The 17,417-nt window shown below is 41.5% G+C and overlaps 1 protein-coding gene across 1 annotated transcript; it reads left to right on the top strand.

The window, feature by feature from the left end:
- Positions 1-7,250: 7,250 nt before the first annotated feature.
- Positions 7,251-14,470, top strand: LOC129400093 (lipocalin Cav p 2.0101-like). The gene is made up of 7 exons (XM_055123081.1): positions 7,251-7,368; positions 8,098-8,240; positions 9,670-9,743; positions 11,800-11,910; positions 13,207-13,311; positions 13,503-13,532; positions 14,283-14,470. Exons 1-6 carry the CDS (start codon positions 7,309-7,311, stop codon positions 13,517-13,519), a joined length of 510 nt encoding a protein of 169 aa, XP_054979056.1. The 5' UTR covers positions 7,251-7,308; the 3' UTR covers positions 13,520-13,532; positions 14,283-14,470.
- The last annotated feature ends 2,947 nt before the right edge of the window (positions 14,471-17,417 follow it).

Raw genomic sequence — 17,417 nt, 5'->3', positions numbered from 1 at the left:
ATGACCGTTCTAACAGCAGTATCAGGCTGATCAAACGAGTCGGTTTTACTTTACCCATCTTCATAAATTTCCCGCTGGTGGTGATGGGTTTCAGTTATGTTGGGATCAGGGCCATGAACTTTAACACGACCGTAACCACGTGCACGGAATTATTTAAATGGTAAAATTTTATTTTTTCACTTTCTTCCAATATGTACACTTCTCGCAATTATACTAATGTGCTTGTTTTATTTTTTCGGTTTATGGGTCACATCTGAAGGATCCCAGGGCTGACTCCTGGCTCTGTGCTCGGGGATCATTCCCGGCAGTGCCCCAGGAATCAAATGGGGTACTGGGAATCAATCCTGGGTTGGCCATGTGAAGGCATCTCTCTGGGCCCATCAAGTATATTAATATTTAAAACACTCAAATTATCTAAGCAAATCATTCACTTATCTGCGAAAGGATAAATGATATAATTCGATATCCATTTGATGATGAGTATTGCTCATGCCCACAGAACTAGCTAAGTTTGTAAAGGTGTCCAGAATATGATGGTGACGTTTCACAATGATTCAAAACCATTTCAGGAATTAAAGTCTATCCGAGGTTTAATGATCAATGCTATTTTGATTCAAACACGCACCTGTTGTAAAGCAATTATAAAGTCCCTGCACCCATTCATCTATAGCTTGATTTACCTTCAAAGCAATACCAGGATTGCTCCTATCCCAGACATCATTCTTCATTCTTTCTTTCTTCCTTCCTTCCTCCCTTCCTTCTTCTCTCCCTCCCTCCCTCCCTCCCTGCCTTTCTCCTCCTTTCCTCCCTCTTTCCTTCCTGCTTGCTTTCTTCCTTCCTTTTGTCTTTCCTTCTTTCCTTTTTTCTTTCCATCCTTGCCTTCTTGCCTTGTTTATTTCTGTCTTTTTCTTTTTACTTCCCTTCTTTCACTTCTTTTTACTTCCCTTCTTTTTACTTTTTACTTCTTTTTACTTATTTTCCCTTCTTTTTACTTCCCTTCTTTCGCTCCATACCTCCTTCTTTTCCTTCCTTTCTTCCTTCCTTCCTTCCTTCCTTCCTTCCTTCCTTCCTTCCTTCCTTCCTTCCTTCCTTCCTTCCTTCCATCCTTCCTTCCTTCCTTCCTTCTTCCTTCCTTCCTTCCTTCCTTTCTTCATTCTTCCTTCCTTCCTTCCTTCCTTTTTTCTTTCTTCTCCTTTGTTCTTTCCTCATTCCTCCCTTCTAAATTTCTTTTATTCCTTTTGTTACCTCCTTCCTTTTCTTCCTCCCTTCCTCCCTTTTTCCTTACTATCTTCCCTCCCTCCCACCCTACCTCTCTCCTTCCTTTTTTCCTTTTTTACTTCCTTCCATCCTTCCTTCCTTCCTTCCTCCCTTCCTTCCTTCCTTCCTTCCTTCCTTCCTTCCTTCCTTCCTTCCTTCCTTCCTTCCTTCCTTCTCTTCTTTCCCCTTCATCCCTTCCTTTCTTCCTTTCTTTCCTTCTTTTATTCCTTCCTTTCCTTTTTTTTCTCCTTTATTTTCATTTTGGGCCACACCCAGCAATGTTCAGGTGAGACTCCTGGCTTTGCACTCAGGAATGACTCCTGCAAGTCCTTAGGGTTTTCTATGTAATGCCGAGAATGAAACCAGGATTGGCCACATACAAGGCTAGTGCCTGAACAGCTATATTCTCTCCAGCCCCTTCCTTCCTTCAATATTCCATGAGATAATGAAAACATTCTCCCCATCTTTTCTCTATGTGTCTCTGAAACATCTAGTCACAGAGTGAGAATTGACAGAGAGTGAACAGTAACCCTATTTCCTTATGAAATGTGCCTGTGTCCACACTATCTAACCCAAGCATTGTGAACCCATTTTTTCCTTCCTCCATTTTTGTTTGTTGAATCACCATGTGGGCAGTTATAAATCTTTCAGGCTTAACTTTCAGTTACATAATGCTCGAACACCCATCCCTTCACCAGTGCACATATTGTACCACCAAGAACCAGAGTAAACCTCCCCCCTAGCCCAACAGCCACCCACCCCGCTTGTGTACCTGATAAATTTCACTTTACTTTTTTGTTTACTTTAATATCATTCAAACAAAATACTCACTATTATTGTTTGGAGCTTCCCCCCCAACAGAGTCAGACCTGCTGGAAAGAAAACATTTGATAATTTGTTTTCCATGGCTGAGAATGAAGAGATATGAAGTTGTGATTCCACAATAGCTGCCGCAAGGTTCTGGATTTCTGTATTTTAGTATTTTAGTAACTAAGTCCAGAGGGATAGCTAACAGAAGTGCATCATTGCTAGCTTGTATGTCTCTGCTACTTTACATTCCACATATGAGTGCGATCTTTCTATGTCTGTCTCTTTCTTTCTGACTCGTTTCACTCAACATGATACTTTCCATGCTGATCCATTTATATTCAAAATTCATGACTTCATGTTTTCGAACAGCTGCATAGTATTCCATTGTGTAGATATACCAAAGCTTTTTTAACCAGTCATCTGCTTTAGGGCTCCCTGGTTTTTTCCATATTGTGGCTATTGGAAACAGTGCTGCAATGAATATAGAAATGTAGATATCATTTCTACTATACCTTTTTGCCTCTCTGGGGAATATTCCCAGGAGTGGTATTCAAATGGGAGCTCCTTTGTCTGTGATTTCCTTCTTCATCCTTGCTGCTTGCAGAATAGTGTCTCTATCCATGACGTCCATCATTCTAACTATGATATGTCTTGGGCTTTTCCTGTTAGGGTCTATTTTAGCTGGCACCCTTCAGGCGCCTTGAATCTGGATGCCTGCATTCTCCAGCTCTGGGAACTTTTTAGCAATGATTTGTTTACTGTGGCTATTTCGTTGGGGTTGGTTCCCTGTCCTTCTGGTACTCCAATGATTCTAATGTTGTTCCTCTTGAAATCATCCCCTTGAACTCTGAGTCACCCTAGAGCAATTTTGAGGGCCCTTCCCATTGTTTGTTGTTGCCTGTAGGCTTCTTGCAGCTGATCATCAGCCCACTGATTCTGTCTTCCTCTGCAGTCATTGTATTGTTGAGGGCAGCCAAAGAGTTTTTTATTTCATCTAGCAATATCTTCATTTCTTTTTGTAGGTTTTTATTTTTGGTTTCCTTTCTTCCTGTATTTTCTTGGCTGTTTATTGTGCTGTTTCTGTCAGGTCCTCCTTTAAATTGTCAATCTTTCCATTGAGTTCACTGAACATCTTGAGGATTTCAATTCTGAGTTCTTTATCAGAGAGCTCAAGTTTGCAGGAAGTGCCTTTTGAGGTCTGGATTCCTTTCATCGTCCACTCCGTATGGTGTGTATTTGCGCTGTTTCTTCATGTTGTTGTGGTGGTATGGAAAAGGACCTTGAATATTAGTATCCCTCTTCCCTCTTGTTGCGAAAAAGGATTTTGGTTGGGCTCAGTCAATGGTGGTTGCCTTTTTATTTTCCCCTTCTAGAACATGGCTTCCCACTCAGATGTAATTTTAATCCTTATGTGAAATCTTGTGTTGTATTGTCCTACTGCTTACGGATAGCTTGGATGTTACTCTTGGACATGACATAGGTAACGAAGATTGAGATGTAACAACATATTGATGGGTTTAAGGAGAGTATCTGCAAGTGGAAAAGAGTCCCCGCCCTCTTATTGCCTAGGCCACGCCTCCTTACCATTTGGCCACGCCCATTTCCCCACAACCTGACACAGAAGGCTGGGGTGCTGAGGGTCTGAGGAGCAGGATGGGATGCGGAAGGGTGGGTCGAGGGGATGTCACACACCTGTGCGGAAGTCAGAACGGCTGCCATGCTTGGGGGTGCAGAGTGGCCAGCAGTTTGGAGGGGAGGAGTGCTGGGGTACTCAGGGTCCAAGGAGCAAGCAGGGACGCAGAAGGGCAGGTTGAGGGGCCCCAATTTTTTTTATTGAATAACCATGTGGACAGTGGCAAAGCATTCAGGCTTAAGTCTCAGTTATACAATGCTCAAACCCCCATCCCTTCACCAGTGCCCGTGTTCAACCACCAGGAATCCCAGTATACCTCCCCCCTACCCCACCCACCGGCCTGTGTAGCTGATAATTTTCACTGTACTTTCTCTTTACTTTGATTACATTAAACATTTCCACGAAAAACTCACGATTATGGTTTTGAGTTTCCCCCTGTAAAGTCAGACCTGCAGTAAATGAAGCATTGGATAATTTGTTTTCCATTGCTGAGAATGAAGAGATATGAGGTCATGGCCACGGGGTTTGGGATTTATTTATTTTAGCATTCTAATAATTAAGTCCAAAGAAATTGCTGCCCTGGTTTCTCTCTCATCTCTCCCCAACTAGCAAGAATTGGGGGTAGTCAACACACCCTGTCCAACAATATCAACATAGCCAAAAAGCCCTTCCTGACTGCCCATCAGGCTCAAGGGCAGAAATCCCACCTAGAGGTGTTTCTGTTCTGCTGAGACCAATAACTTAATCAACATCTTAATGAACATCTTAATTCTACTCTTAATATGAGTAACTGTATATGGACACAGATATATTGAGCATTTTAGCATGACTCTCCTAGGGACATCTCATCATAGACTCAGACTCCAGTGCTCAGGTGGATTAATCATTCCTAACCCTAGAAGTTTAAATCTAGTAATTGCTTTTATTTTATTTATTTTATTTTGCTTTTTTGGGTCATACCTGGCAATGCACAGGGATTACTCCTGGCTCTGCACTCAAGAATCACTCCTGGCGGCGCTCAGAGGACCATATGGGATGCTGAGAACCGAACCCAGGTCGGCTGCATGCAAGGCAAACGCCCTCCCCGCTGTGCTATCGCTCCAGCCCCAGTTATCGCTTTTTGGATCATGACAGCATTTGTCCATGACCAGCTCTTAAGTTATAGTTAAGCATTATGGCACTTTGGCCAGGCCCATCTTGATGCCAGGGTAGCACATAGTTCACCGCTTGCCCTGGGTCAATCCAGTCCTCGTTGGGCCCCAGCTTTTTGGGTGCTAGGAAGTAAGGGCAGCCGAGGCTTAGGTCGAGAGAACAGATGGCCAGGAGGTAAATATCATTCCGAGTCAATTAACTCCCAGGTTGCAAAAGCTTAGCATTGACTGTCTTCTAGTTTCTATACAAAAAAAGGTCATTGCTCTAAAATAACCAAACAAAGGACTTAAGAGGAGGGGAAAACCAATATTTACAGGTCAACAGAACACAAAGAAGTTACAGGTAAACTCAGAGGAATGTGAGCACTGAGATGGGAGTAAACCAATAAACCTAAGCTCCCTGCTGCAAGGCTGAAAGGACAAACCAATCTTATCCTACACTCTATGGCCATGGAGAATCTGGAACTCACGTTCTCACCAACAGTGAAGAGAGAGAGTGTGTCAGGCTGATCAATAATAAAAATATTGGGGCTGGAGCAATAGCACAGAGGGAAGGGAGTTTGCCTCTCATGCGGCTGACCTGTGCTTGATTGCTAGCATCCCATAGGGTCCCCCTAGAACCGTCAGGGGTGATTTCTCAGTACATGAGCCAGGAGTAATCTCTGAAAATCGCTAGGTGTGACCAAAAAAGCAAATATATATACATATATATATGTATATATATGTATATATATATAAAGACTGTTGAGAAAAATGTTAGGAAAGCTAGGGTCTTTGGGAGAGGGATGGGGTCTATTGGGGTGGGCTTTTTGGAGTCATTATGAAGAACATCCGAAGCTACTGATTCTCAATAAAAATAAGAAATTAAATTAAAGAAAAAGTAAAATAAATCTATACACATGTTAAGGCTGGTTTTAAAAACTATAGAGAGTATGTAGTGTAAAACTGTATAAGAACAAGTATATAGAGTATATATGTATTGGCTATTTACAAATAAATTATATATATACAGAGAGAAAGAGTGAGAGTGAGAGAGAGAGAGAGAGAGGGAGAATCCATTGTTATTTGAAGGTCATGTAATTTTCTCTAAGAGGATTATTAGATGAAAGATCAAGCTGTTGAGATAATCTCTTAGACAAATATTCTTTAACTTCCCCATGATGGAGAGACCAGAATGATCTCCCTGTATTATCTAATGTGTATGTGTGAGGAAATACCTACAGGTGAGACTCTCATCAGCCCAACCCCTAGACGTGTGTGGATGTTTCTGATGAGAAGAGAAGAGGAAGGCTTCCTTGTCAGCCCGGCACAATACTGAAGACATGTGGGGACTTCGTGAAAGATAAAACATAGATTGCGATGGCCACCGCACACAGGGATTAAACAGGGGGCACAATGTTGAGAAATGATCTCAGAGCTCTGGGAGTTACAAGAGAACAAAATGCTAAAAATAAAAGAGAAATATTATTATCAATAAAGAGTGTTTCTCTCTGCATTTGAATGAAGACTTTCATTGAAGAAGAACAATCAATATCATTATTCTATGGCAATGATCACGCACAAAAAATGATACTGTTTGCCTCCCTTCCAGTCCAAGGTCAATTCAATGCAAATTTCCTTCCCAATTGGCTACACCATCCTTGAAGGATCAATGATCCTTTCTCTCAGAATGACAATGGAAAACATGAGAGTGAAGAAAACCAAGATTACAAGGAGTGAAGTGGTAAAACTATGCATGCCGCTATCATAAGACTAATAAGGAAGAACAAGAGCCGATGGTGTCTGCTTGGTTTCAACACCCATTAAAGAGAAACCCATGTAGAAAGATATCCGTCATCCTTCCTGCAAGCTTTTTAAGGATTGTGCATATTGACCTCCTGGAGATACAGTGAAGCAGATTTGTCCATGAAAAGACAGTGACTCATATTTAAGTAATGAAAGGTACTATACTCTTATGATGTTAATCCGCAGTTGATAGGATTAGACACACAATGCAGAAAATTATCAAAATTATAATTGCATCCAAGCAAGTTTTGAGTTTGGAAAATGCAGTTAAGTCTATCTGTGCCATGCAACCTAGGGTCAGAGTAGGAACACCGTTCTTGGAGTATTGGGCCCAGGTGGAACTCAGGATAATGAAGAAGAGAAATGAATGTCACTGCCCTTGAAGACGTGAATGTCCGTCTATCCTTTGTTCTGGCTTTGAATCTAAAGGTCAGCTGTCCACTCCAACTTAAGCTTTCCTTAAAACAAATGTCACTATGGCGTGACTGCTGTCTTGAACACCAAACAGATATTTCCATACACGTAAGCCTCCGTATTGGATCACCTGGTCCACCATTGGTCGGTTCTGTGTCGGGTCCACAGAGCAGTGCTATAAAAAGCCCAACACCTTTGCAGTGCCTTCATCCTGCCTTTCCCACTTCTCTGCAAGAAGGACCCCAAGACATCGGCAAGATGAAACTTGTACTCCTGGCTCTGTTCGTGGCCGTGGCCTCTGCCAAATTGCACAAGAAGGTATCAGGGAAGAGCTGATCCGTGTTTGTGTGTGTGTGTGTGTGTTTGTGTATTCTGCACTCTACTTTGTATGGTATTTTTTATTTTTGTTGTGAAGGGCACACCTTGAAGTGATCAGGATTATTCCGGGCTCTGAGCTAAGGACTCACTGTTAGTGGAACTTAGGCTCCATCTGGGATGCCAGGGATTGAACCCAGGACATCCCAGTACTAGACAGGCACCCTAGCACTGTACTATCTCTCTAGCCTCGGTGCTGAACACTTGATACACATATTGATACATGGATCTGATCGCAATCAAACAATCTCTTTCATCTCTCTACATTATTCCCTCCAATCTGGAAGAAAGGGGGTTTCCATATATTTTCATTCGCAGTCAAAAGAAAGAGAAGCCGATGTTAATTTGCTGACATCCCGCATGTTTTTATGGTATATGAGTGAATACTATTTTTAATTTTTTTTCTATTATAAGAACCTGCGATTGTATACTTGAGAGTTTCCAATTCTTTTTTTTTTTTTACAATTCTATAAATCTTCTTTCTATCTTATCAATCCTTGTTTCTGTTATTCTACCCAGTGAGCATTAGAGCACTACTTGGCTTGGTCCAATTAAACAATCTGCATTTTTTTCCCCCAATGTGCAATGAAGTACAAGAATAGTTGAGGATGGGAGTTTATGAGAAAAGTGAAAAGTGTGATTATCCTTCTTCATTGGAACTTTTCTTTCCAGAACACAGGTGAGTGGCGTTTCTTCGCTGATTCTGCCGACAATAAAGAGAAGATTGAAGAAAATGGGCCACTCAGAGGCTTCTTGAGAGACGTCAATTGTAATGACAGACAATGTAATTCTGTTACCTTGACTTTCTGGATGATGTAAGTGACATTTCCGTGCATCTAAAGTCACAGTTTTCTTTTCTCTTTTCTTTCTTTTTTTTTCTTTTCTATTCTTTTCTTTTCCTTTTCTTTCCTTTTCTTTTCCTTTCCTTTCATTTCATTTCTTTTCTTTTCTTTTCTTTTCTTTTCTTTTCTTTTCTTTTCTTTTCTTTTCTTTTCTTTTCTTTTCTTTTCTTTTCCTTTCCTTTCTTTTGTTGTCACACCCAGCATTGCACAGGGATTAGTCCTGGATCATGCACTCAGGAGTGACTCCTGGTGGTACTCAGGGTCCAGTTGGGATGCTGGGAAAAAAACTCGGGTTGGCAGCATGCAAGGCAAACGCCCTCCATGCTGTGCTATAACTCCAGCCCCAAGTCACAAACTTCTTCACTTCATGAACACATGTTGAGTCTTGCTCTTCCAGATGGAGTGTGGTTAGTGATTTGTCTGAATACTCAAGAATTTGAGTCTCTGAACTTGGTTCAGAGAAGATCTCCAGTGGGTGCCCTAAGTATCCGGAATGTTCATCCATAAGCTGTTTAACTGCATTGTCAATGACAGAAAAAAAAATAATTAGGGACGAAGTTTTCCTTGAGAGTCTAAGGACCACGATATCATCGATTAGTCATTGTATTTCATGTCAGTTTGAAATATTTTAGAAACTCTATTTCATTTTTGATTTATACGCGGGTATAAAGGGTTATCCAGTGATATTTTTGATGATAGACTCAGTCCTAAATTAATGGTTCCATATATCAACTGTTGAATGTTTACGGAAAATATCTTTTTACCAAAAAAAATGTGAATCAGTAAATGACAAAAAAAAGTTCTGATCTGACCACTGAACAATCATTGCCCATTTTTTTGGTTAAAGATTACCACACATGATGAATGATATGTAGAACACTGATAACTGAATCATAGACATGCAGTGAGAGATAGTTCTCCCCAAGTGTGATGTTTCATCAGCAAACAGCAACCGAGTTATTGATGCGGAGAATCAAAGATCAGAGAGAAAAGTATGTATGTAAGAGAGAGAGAGAATTGAAAATCACTGTCAATTCGGCATATGCTGAATACTCATTGTGATGTTGGAAATACCTGAAATCAGGATAGATTACTAAAGTGCATATATGTCAGAGATCCTTCTGGATGTTCTTCCCCCACCTCTCTCTCTCTTTCTTTCTCCCTTCTCTCTCTCTCTCTCTCTCTCTCTCTCTCTCTCTCTCTCTCTCTCTCTCTCTCTGACTCAATCCACTCAGCAGATCGAGTGTCCAGAAGTTTCTCCCTGGAATCGCGACTTGACGTCCTCTTGTCGCTGACTGATGTGTGTGTCCGTGCCATACTTTCTTCATCCAGCTATAGGCAGCGCTGCTGCCGTGGGAAGTATGGGAGGAATCACGGATCTTTTTCTTGATTTGGTTTTCAGAAACAATGGAGTGTGCGAAAAGGTCACCCTGGTCGGAAACAGAGCACCTGGTTCTGATCAATACACCACTGCTTGTGAGTCCATGTGCTTCCGGGATGAGGGACTAGTCTTTTATTTTCTTAATTTTTAATTATATTAAGTATCACTGTATCACTGTTATGCTGTTGTTTGTTTAATTACTCAAGCTGGCGCCAGTACCGTATCTATTACTCCCAACCCTGGGATCTTATATTAATTTATTTAATTTTAAATTTATTTATTATTTTTTTAAATTATTCCATCACCTGAGGGTACGGTTACAGATTCACACATTTTCGTGCTTGTGTTTCCCTCAGATAATGTTGGAGAACTGTCCCTCCACCAGTGTCCATTCTCAACCACCAATGACTCCAGAATCCCACCCACCCCAAAATACTTCCAGCCCCCTGCTCTGTGGCAGGGCATTCCCTTTTGTTCTCTCTCTCCTTTTGGGTGTTGTGGTTTGCAATAGGGGTATTGAGGGGCTACCGTGTTCAATCTCTAGTCTACTTCAACACGCATCTCCGTTCCCACTTCCCGAGCGGGATCTTCAACCACATTTTTCTTGGTGTTCCCTTTTCTATCTGAGTTGCCTTTTCCCCCAGCATGTGAGGCTGGCCTCCAGGCCGTGGAGCCAAACTCTTGGTACTTATCTCTACTAATCTTGGGTGTTAGTCTCCTACTCTGTTACTTTATATTCCACAGATGAGTGCAATGTCTTTCTATGTCTGTCCTTCTCTTTCTGACTCATTTAACTTAACATGATACTTTTCATGTTGATCCAATTATATGCAAAGTTCATGACTTCCACTTTTCAAACGGCTGCAGAGTAACTATTATATACATGTACCAAAGTTCCTTTAACCAGTCATCTGTTCATGGGCACTCGGGTTTTTTCCAAATTCTGGCTGTTGTAAACAGTGTTGCGATGAACATGGAAGTGCAGATACCATTGAGACTATAGGTTTTTGCTTCTCTGGAATACATTTCCAACAGTGGTATTGCTGGGTCAAATGGGAGATCAATTTCTAATTTCTTGACAAGAGTCCATATGATTTTCCAAAAACAAGCCCTGAGATTTTAGCATCCTCTCCTTACTCATCTTTCCCAAAGATTTTAGGCTCTTTTAGGGTCAGGGGAATGAGAGCTATCGTGACTGTTTTTGGCATATCAAATATGTCACAGGGAGCTTGCCAGGCTCTGCCTGTGGTGGTGATATACTCTTGGTAGTATGTGGGGCTCTCTGAGAGGTGTCTGTATATAAACATACATATATATATATATATATATATATATATGTGTGTGTGTGTGTGTGTGTGTGTGTTTGTATATATATTTTTAAGTTCATGGGCTTTAAGTTCATTTGAAGATTTCTTGACCTCCTTATCCTCTATCCAGCCCCACCACAAATTATAAACACTACCGTAGGAAAAAGCCTCTCAGTTGGCAAAAATTTAAATTTCCACGCAAGGTCAAAATAAGGGACAGTTTGATTTTCTATTTTCAAATGATGATAGTTGAACCTATTCTTCACTGTATTGCGTGCTTACCTTAGAGATGGATGACCCCAGATCTAATCTCGGCAATACAAATGGTCCCCTGAGAGTCATTACCTTTAATCCCTGAGCACCAGAACCTATAAAAAGCCCTAAGCACCACTGGCTATCGCCCAAAACCAAAAGAAAAAAAGTCTATTTATTTTAATACATTTATTGACCACACTATCCAATGGGATGGAGGGATTGCACAGCTGTAGGGTGTTTGCCTTTCACGCAGCTGACCCATGTTAGATTCCTCTGCCCCTCTTGGAGAGCCAAGCAAGCCATTGAGAGTATCACACCCACATGGCAGAGCCTGGCAAGCTACCCATGGCGTTTTTGATATGCCCCAAAACAGTCACAACAAATCTCATAATGGAGACGTTACTGGTGAGCAACTGGATGAAAATGATGTGACAAATCGATGAGCAATGGGATGACAGTGACAGTGACAAAATCTAATAATCCTTTAAAAGATTATGTATTGAAAAGTATTTTCACATAAGCTTGAGACACATGTGCCATTTCTCTCTCTCTCTCTCTCTCTCTCTCTCTCTCTCTCTCTCTTCTTCAGTTGAAGGACAAAATTACTTCACTTTCTGCGATCAATCCAAAAACGTGTTGGTCATCTGTATCCGGAACACCGATGAAACCGGAACTGTCACGAATATGGTTAAGGGTGCAGGTATGTCTCTCATTCTGAGTATAATCAGGGATTGTTTTGACACATAGACCTTACTTAAGGAAAGATTACATACATGCATTATAAAAAAAACGCCCACATTTTCTGGAGATTTGGAGTGTCCTTTAATCCAATGCCAGAATGCACTGTCCACTTACTGAAGTGATTGTATTTTCCCACTCAAGTACATCAAGTTTTGATTTTAGCAAATGAACATACCTGTGTTATGTAGTATCGTATGCAAAATCTATGATAGATCATGATATATTTATGAAAATGTACGAAAATCTATGATATATTTAGCACAAATACTTTATTGACTTGCAGTTGGCGGTGTGAGTTGAGTGTGAGTTGAATCTGCCCAGATGCCAAAAACATCAAACTCATTCCAATGCCCTGATACCGAGCAATTGGATTCACGCAATCAAACGGGATGGGGACTAGTGCAAAATTCCCAGATTTTTCTTTCCATGCCTGAAGTTTCCAGAATACTAGAAAGTGTAGCCGTCTGTAGAATGTAAGATTACAGGAATAGAATTTGGCAATTTTCTAAACTCCAGCTTCAACTCATTCTCTCGATGCTTATTTGAGAATTGGTACCTGATTTGCAGGCTGGAGAGATAGCACAGGGAGAAGGGCGTTTGCCTTGCATGCGGTCGACCCGGGTTCTATCCCTTTGTCCCTCTTGGAGAGCCCGGCAAGCGACCGAGAGTATATTGCTCACATAGCAAAGCCTGGCAAGATCCACATTGCATATTTGATATGCCAAAAACAGTCAGAACAAGTCTCACCATGGAGACGTGACAGGTGCCCGCTGGAGCAAATTGATGAGCAACAGAATGACAGTGACACAGTGACAGTGGTTTCCAGGAAAGAATAAAATAGGTGACAGATACTTTTCAGCTCCAAAATTTCACCAGGCCAGCATACAGTAAGACTGTGTAGGGAGTTTAGTGGTAGGGGCCACCCTGCCAATAATTGAGTGTGAAACGTTCAGGACAGTGCAGTTTTGGTTGCCTTTGTGTAGTGATGTGAAATACCCCAGGCTCTGCTCCTGGGACCTGTGAAATGCTGCTATGCTCACTTAGTCTCCTCCTTGAGATCTCTGTCAGCAATGACTCACCTGTTGGGGCCCAGGGGAGAGGCTTGGGGAGGGAGTGATGTTGTATCCAAGAAAATGGTCAGCCTGGAGAAGACGGGGCCATCTGTCCATCTTTATAAGGGTGACACTATCCCGTTTTGAGTGTTGGGATGCATTGTAATGACTGTCTTTCTTCCCTTCTTTTCTGCCCATTGCAGTAAGACCTGGCTATGAACCCACTGACGCCGATCGCGAAATGTACGAAAAGTTGGTTAAGGAACACGGTATTCCCCTAGAAAACATCATACGTTACCAATCTGAAGGTAAATTCATTATTTGTTCTTCTCGGGTATAAAAGTGGCCATCATGAAATTTTCTCCAGGAAAACTTCTTTGCTAAGTTTCCCTTGGACACCTGGGTTCTGAAAAAAATAAAGTTTTTGACCAGTGCAGTGGTTAGAAATGTTGAATGTATCAGCTATTGTTTTAAATGCTCTATTCATTGTCTTCCACAGATACCTGCCCTCAGTAAGAACGCCAGTTGGGTGAGTGATGACCTGGTATCTCCTGATATTTTAAGAGGTCAGGATGTCTTTGGGGGGGGGGTTGTTTCAAAACTCAGACACAACTCTTCTGATGAAAGGGTGGGCAAGGGCGTTGATATAGACACGTGCACGAGTGTGGGTTTAAATCGTGCTCCACGTTCACTATGGAACTAAACCATAGGGTGGGATCCTATATTTTGAGCACAAAAGTTTTTTCAAATTGATGAAGCATTGAACTCTGAATGAGGATTTACCCCGTGAATACTAGTGACCGCAAACTATAATGCAAAGGCTTCTATAATGGTCATGAGATATAAGGAAGTCTCATGGGTCCAGTTTGGTGTGTGGTCGACATTGTGTTGCATATTCTGTGCACCGCATTTGGTCCTTGAGCATAGCCAAGGGAGGTCCAGTTACTCCTAGCTCCCAGAAATAGTTTAGAAAAGAAGCCCTGTAGGTTATACACTTGCAGATTTCAATTCCCTATGTCCTACAGACATGAACACATTTCTACCTTACTTTCTTGATGTAAGACCTCATAGAAGATCATTTACAGCTACATGTATCATATCTGTGAAGTTCTTACCCTGAATATCACAGATTAAGCTTCATGCAACAAATTCTACAGTAACATTTCTCTTTCAGATGACATTGATAACTGCCTCTCCCCTTCCCAAAACTGATTAGCTTGATGGAACCATTTGGAATCAACTCAAGATGTTTTTTTTATTAATGTTTTTATTTTTGTAGACATCTCCAAATCGTGATGACAGAATGCAGCAGCATCTTAGATACCCGAATCACGAGTCAAATTGGAATTCCTTCTTTCCCATTATCACATTGACCTCAGCCCATGTTTTTCTCTTTCTTTGTTTCCCACATGCTGATGTATCCCATTCAATGCCTAAATTAATAAACTGATTATTCTATGCACAAAACTGTGTGTGATGCAAAGACTCTATTTGTAAAGCACAGAAATACCTACTTGGATGTGAGGTCTCAGTCAATGAGGTGTCCATTGAAATTGAAAATTGGTCTTGGTAGGCCAGTGGAATGCTTTTTGGAAGTGTCTTTTTCGGGGTTGGGTGGAAATAAGATAAACTATCTGAGGATGATATTTTTGATTCTTATTGATTAGAGTTCTGATTGGTTGGATATCACATGCATCTCAAATGAAGGATAAGAGAAAGTGATGAGACCATACCTCAAGTCTTTTCTTTTGACCTCCCAGTTAATGCTAGAACATGTGTCGAACACGGTGTGTGTGAGCAGCATTAGCTGTCTGGTAAGAGGGAGAAGGATAGGATATCACAGAAAACAACATGATATGGCCAATGCTGTAATTTAGAGGAATCTCTACTCTCAAAACATTTTCACTTGTAACCAGAAAGATAGTCCAGTGCGTTGGGCATTTGCCTTGCACGTGGCAGACCAGGGTTCAATCCCCAGCATCCCATGTGGTCCTCCAAACACCGCCGGGAGTAATTCCCGAGTGCAAAGCAAGGAACAGCCCCTGGGAATCAATGGGTGTGATCCTTCCCCCCAAAAAACAACGTTTCCACTTAAGGCTCTTCCCCAAAGTATGAGTCGTTTTTGAATGACAGAATTCTCACTGAAAGTAGGAAGGTGGCTGAAATTTGCAGGAGGTTATAAATCATGTCAGCATCCTAGACTAGGACGGGGAACATCTCATACAAAAAAGCTGCAAAGAATAGAGTATCTAGTTAAGAGCAGGGGGACAAAAGTTAATGAGGCAATTACATAGACAATGGTCTGCTTGCAATAGGACAGAACGCCCAATGACCTGCTTGCGAAGTTCACTTGTAGGGGACACTCACCTCCTTAACTGAACTCTATCAAAGATGTGTGTTGTGGGTAGTCTTTTTTGAGACAAATCCAAAGATTTCTGTCAAACTACTTCAATGGATGAACCTGGAGAGTCTTACGCTGAGTGAGTCAGAGGGAGAGGGACCGACATCGAATGACTGCTTTCATTGGTGGGAGATAGAAACCAGAGTGTGAGAAAAATACCCAAAGATGGTGGGAAGAAGGGCCAGGAGAACTGGTCCATGGTTGGAATCTGTCCACAGGCGGTGCTGGGGATAAGGCAGTTGGGATAGAGAAGGAACCACCATGATGAAGGCAGTTGTAAAGGATCACTCTGCACAAGAACTGCGTGCTGAGAGTTGGCAAAATGGACAGACATAAGAACTCTTTAGTACCTGTCTGGTGTTGGTGAAAGCAAAAAGAAAAAAGGAAAAAAAAGAAAATTGTGGTCTTTCCCTTGGGAAAATGACCGTTCTAACAGCAGTATCAGGCTGATCAAACGAGTCGGTTTTACTTTACCCATCTTCATAATTTTCCCGCTGGTGGTGATGGGTTTCAGTTATGTTGGGATCAGGGCCAGGAACTTTAACACGACCGTAACCACGTGCACGGAATTATTTAAATGGTAAAATTTTATTTTTTCACTTTCTTCTGAAAAGTACACTCCTCGCAATTATATTAATGTGTTGTTTTATTTTTTCGGTTTATGGGTGACATCTGAAGGATCCCAGGGCTGACTCCTGGCTCTGTGCTCGAGGATCATTCCCGGCAGTGCCCCAGGAATTAAATGGGGTACTGGGAATCAATCCTGGGTTGGCCATGTGAAGGCATCTCTCTGGGCCCATCAAGTATATTAATATTTAAAACACCCAAATTATCTAAGCAAATAATTCACTTATCTGCGAAAGGATAAATGATATAATTCGATATCCATTTGATGATGAGTATTGCTCATGCCCACAGAATTAGCTAAGTTTGTAAAGGTGTCCAGAATATGATGGTGACGTTTCACAATGATTCAAAACCGTTTCAGGAATTAAAGTCTATCCGAGGTTTAATGATCAATGCTATTTTGATTCAAACACGCACCTGTTGTAAAGCAATTATAAAGTCCCTGCACCCATTCATCTATAGCTTGATTTACCTTCAAAGCAATACCAGGACTGCTCCTATCCCAGACACCATTCTTTCATTCTTCCTTCCTCCCTTCCTTCTTCTCTCCCTCCCTCCCTGCCTTTCTCCTCCTTCCTCTCTCTTTCCTTCCTTCCTTCTTGCTTTCTTCCTTCCTTTTGTCTTTCCTTCTTTCCTTTTTTCTTTCCATCCTTGCTTTCTGGCCTTCTTTATTTCTCTCTTTTTCTTTTTACTTCCCTTCTTTCACTTCTTTTTACTTCCCTTCTTTTTACTTTTTACTTCTTTTTACTTCTTTTCCCTTCTTTTTACTTCCCTTCTTTCGCTCCATACCTCCCTCTTTTCCTTCCTTTCTTTCTACCTTCCTTCCTTCCTTCCTTCCTTCCTTCTTCCTTCCTTCCTTCATTCCTTTCTTTTTTCTTTCTTCTCCTTTGTTCTTTCCTCATTCCTCCCTTCTAAATTTCTTTTATTCCTTTTGTTACCTCCTTCCTTTTCTTCCTCCCTTCCTCCCTTTTTCCTTACTATCTTCCCTCCCTCCCACCCTACCTCTCTCCTTCCTTTTTTCCTTTTTTCCTTCCTTCCATCCTTCCTTCCTTCCTTCCTTCCTTCCTTCCTTCCTTCCTTCCTTCCTTCCTTCCTTCCTTCCTTCCTTCCTTCCTTCCTTCCTTCTTTCCTTCCTTCCTTCCTTCCTTCCTTCTCTTCCTTCCCTTCCATCCCTTCCTTTCTTCCTTTCTTTCCTTCTTTTATTCCTTCCTTTCCTTTTTTTTCTCCTTTATTTTCATTTTGGGCCACACCCAGCAATGTTCAGTTGAGACTCCTGGCTTTGCACTCAGGAATGACTTTGGGAAGTGCTTAGGGGATTCTATGTAATGCCAAGAATGAAACCAGGATTGCCACATGCAAGGCAAGTGCATGAACAGCTATACTCTC

Source organism: Sorex araneus, chromosome X, assembly GCF_027595985.1.
Source record: "Sorex araneus isolate mSorAra2 chromosome X, mSorAra2.pri, whole genome shotgun sequence".
Classification (NCBI taxonomy): Eukaryota; Metazoa; Chordata; class Mammalia; order Eulipotyphla; family Soricidae; genus Sorex; species Sorex araneus.
The sequence above is the reverse complement of the archived record's forward strand: the minus strand, read 5'-3'. Positions and strand labels throughout refer to the sequence as shown.

Excerpts from the sequence above, each read along its gene's own strand:
- LOC129400093 (XM_055123081.1), top strand. The coding sequence starts at position 7,309 with ATGAAACTTGTACTCCTGGCTCTGTTCGTGGCCGTGGCCTCTGCCAAA. Across the intron at positions 9,744-11,799 it reads TGATCAATACACCACTGCTT|TTGAAGGACAAAATTACTTC; the intron begins GTGAGTCCATGT and ends TCTCTTCTTCAG. Across the intron at positions 11,911-13,206 it reads GAATATGGTTAAGGGTGCAG|TAAGACCTGGCTATGAACCC; the intron begins GTATGTCTCTCA and ends TGCCCATTGCAG.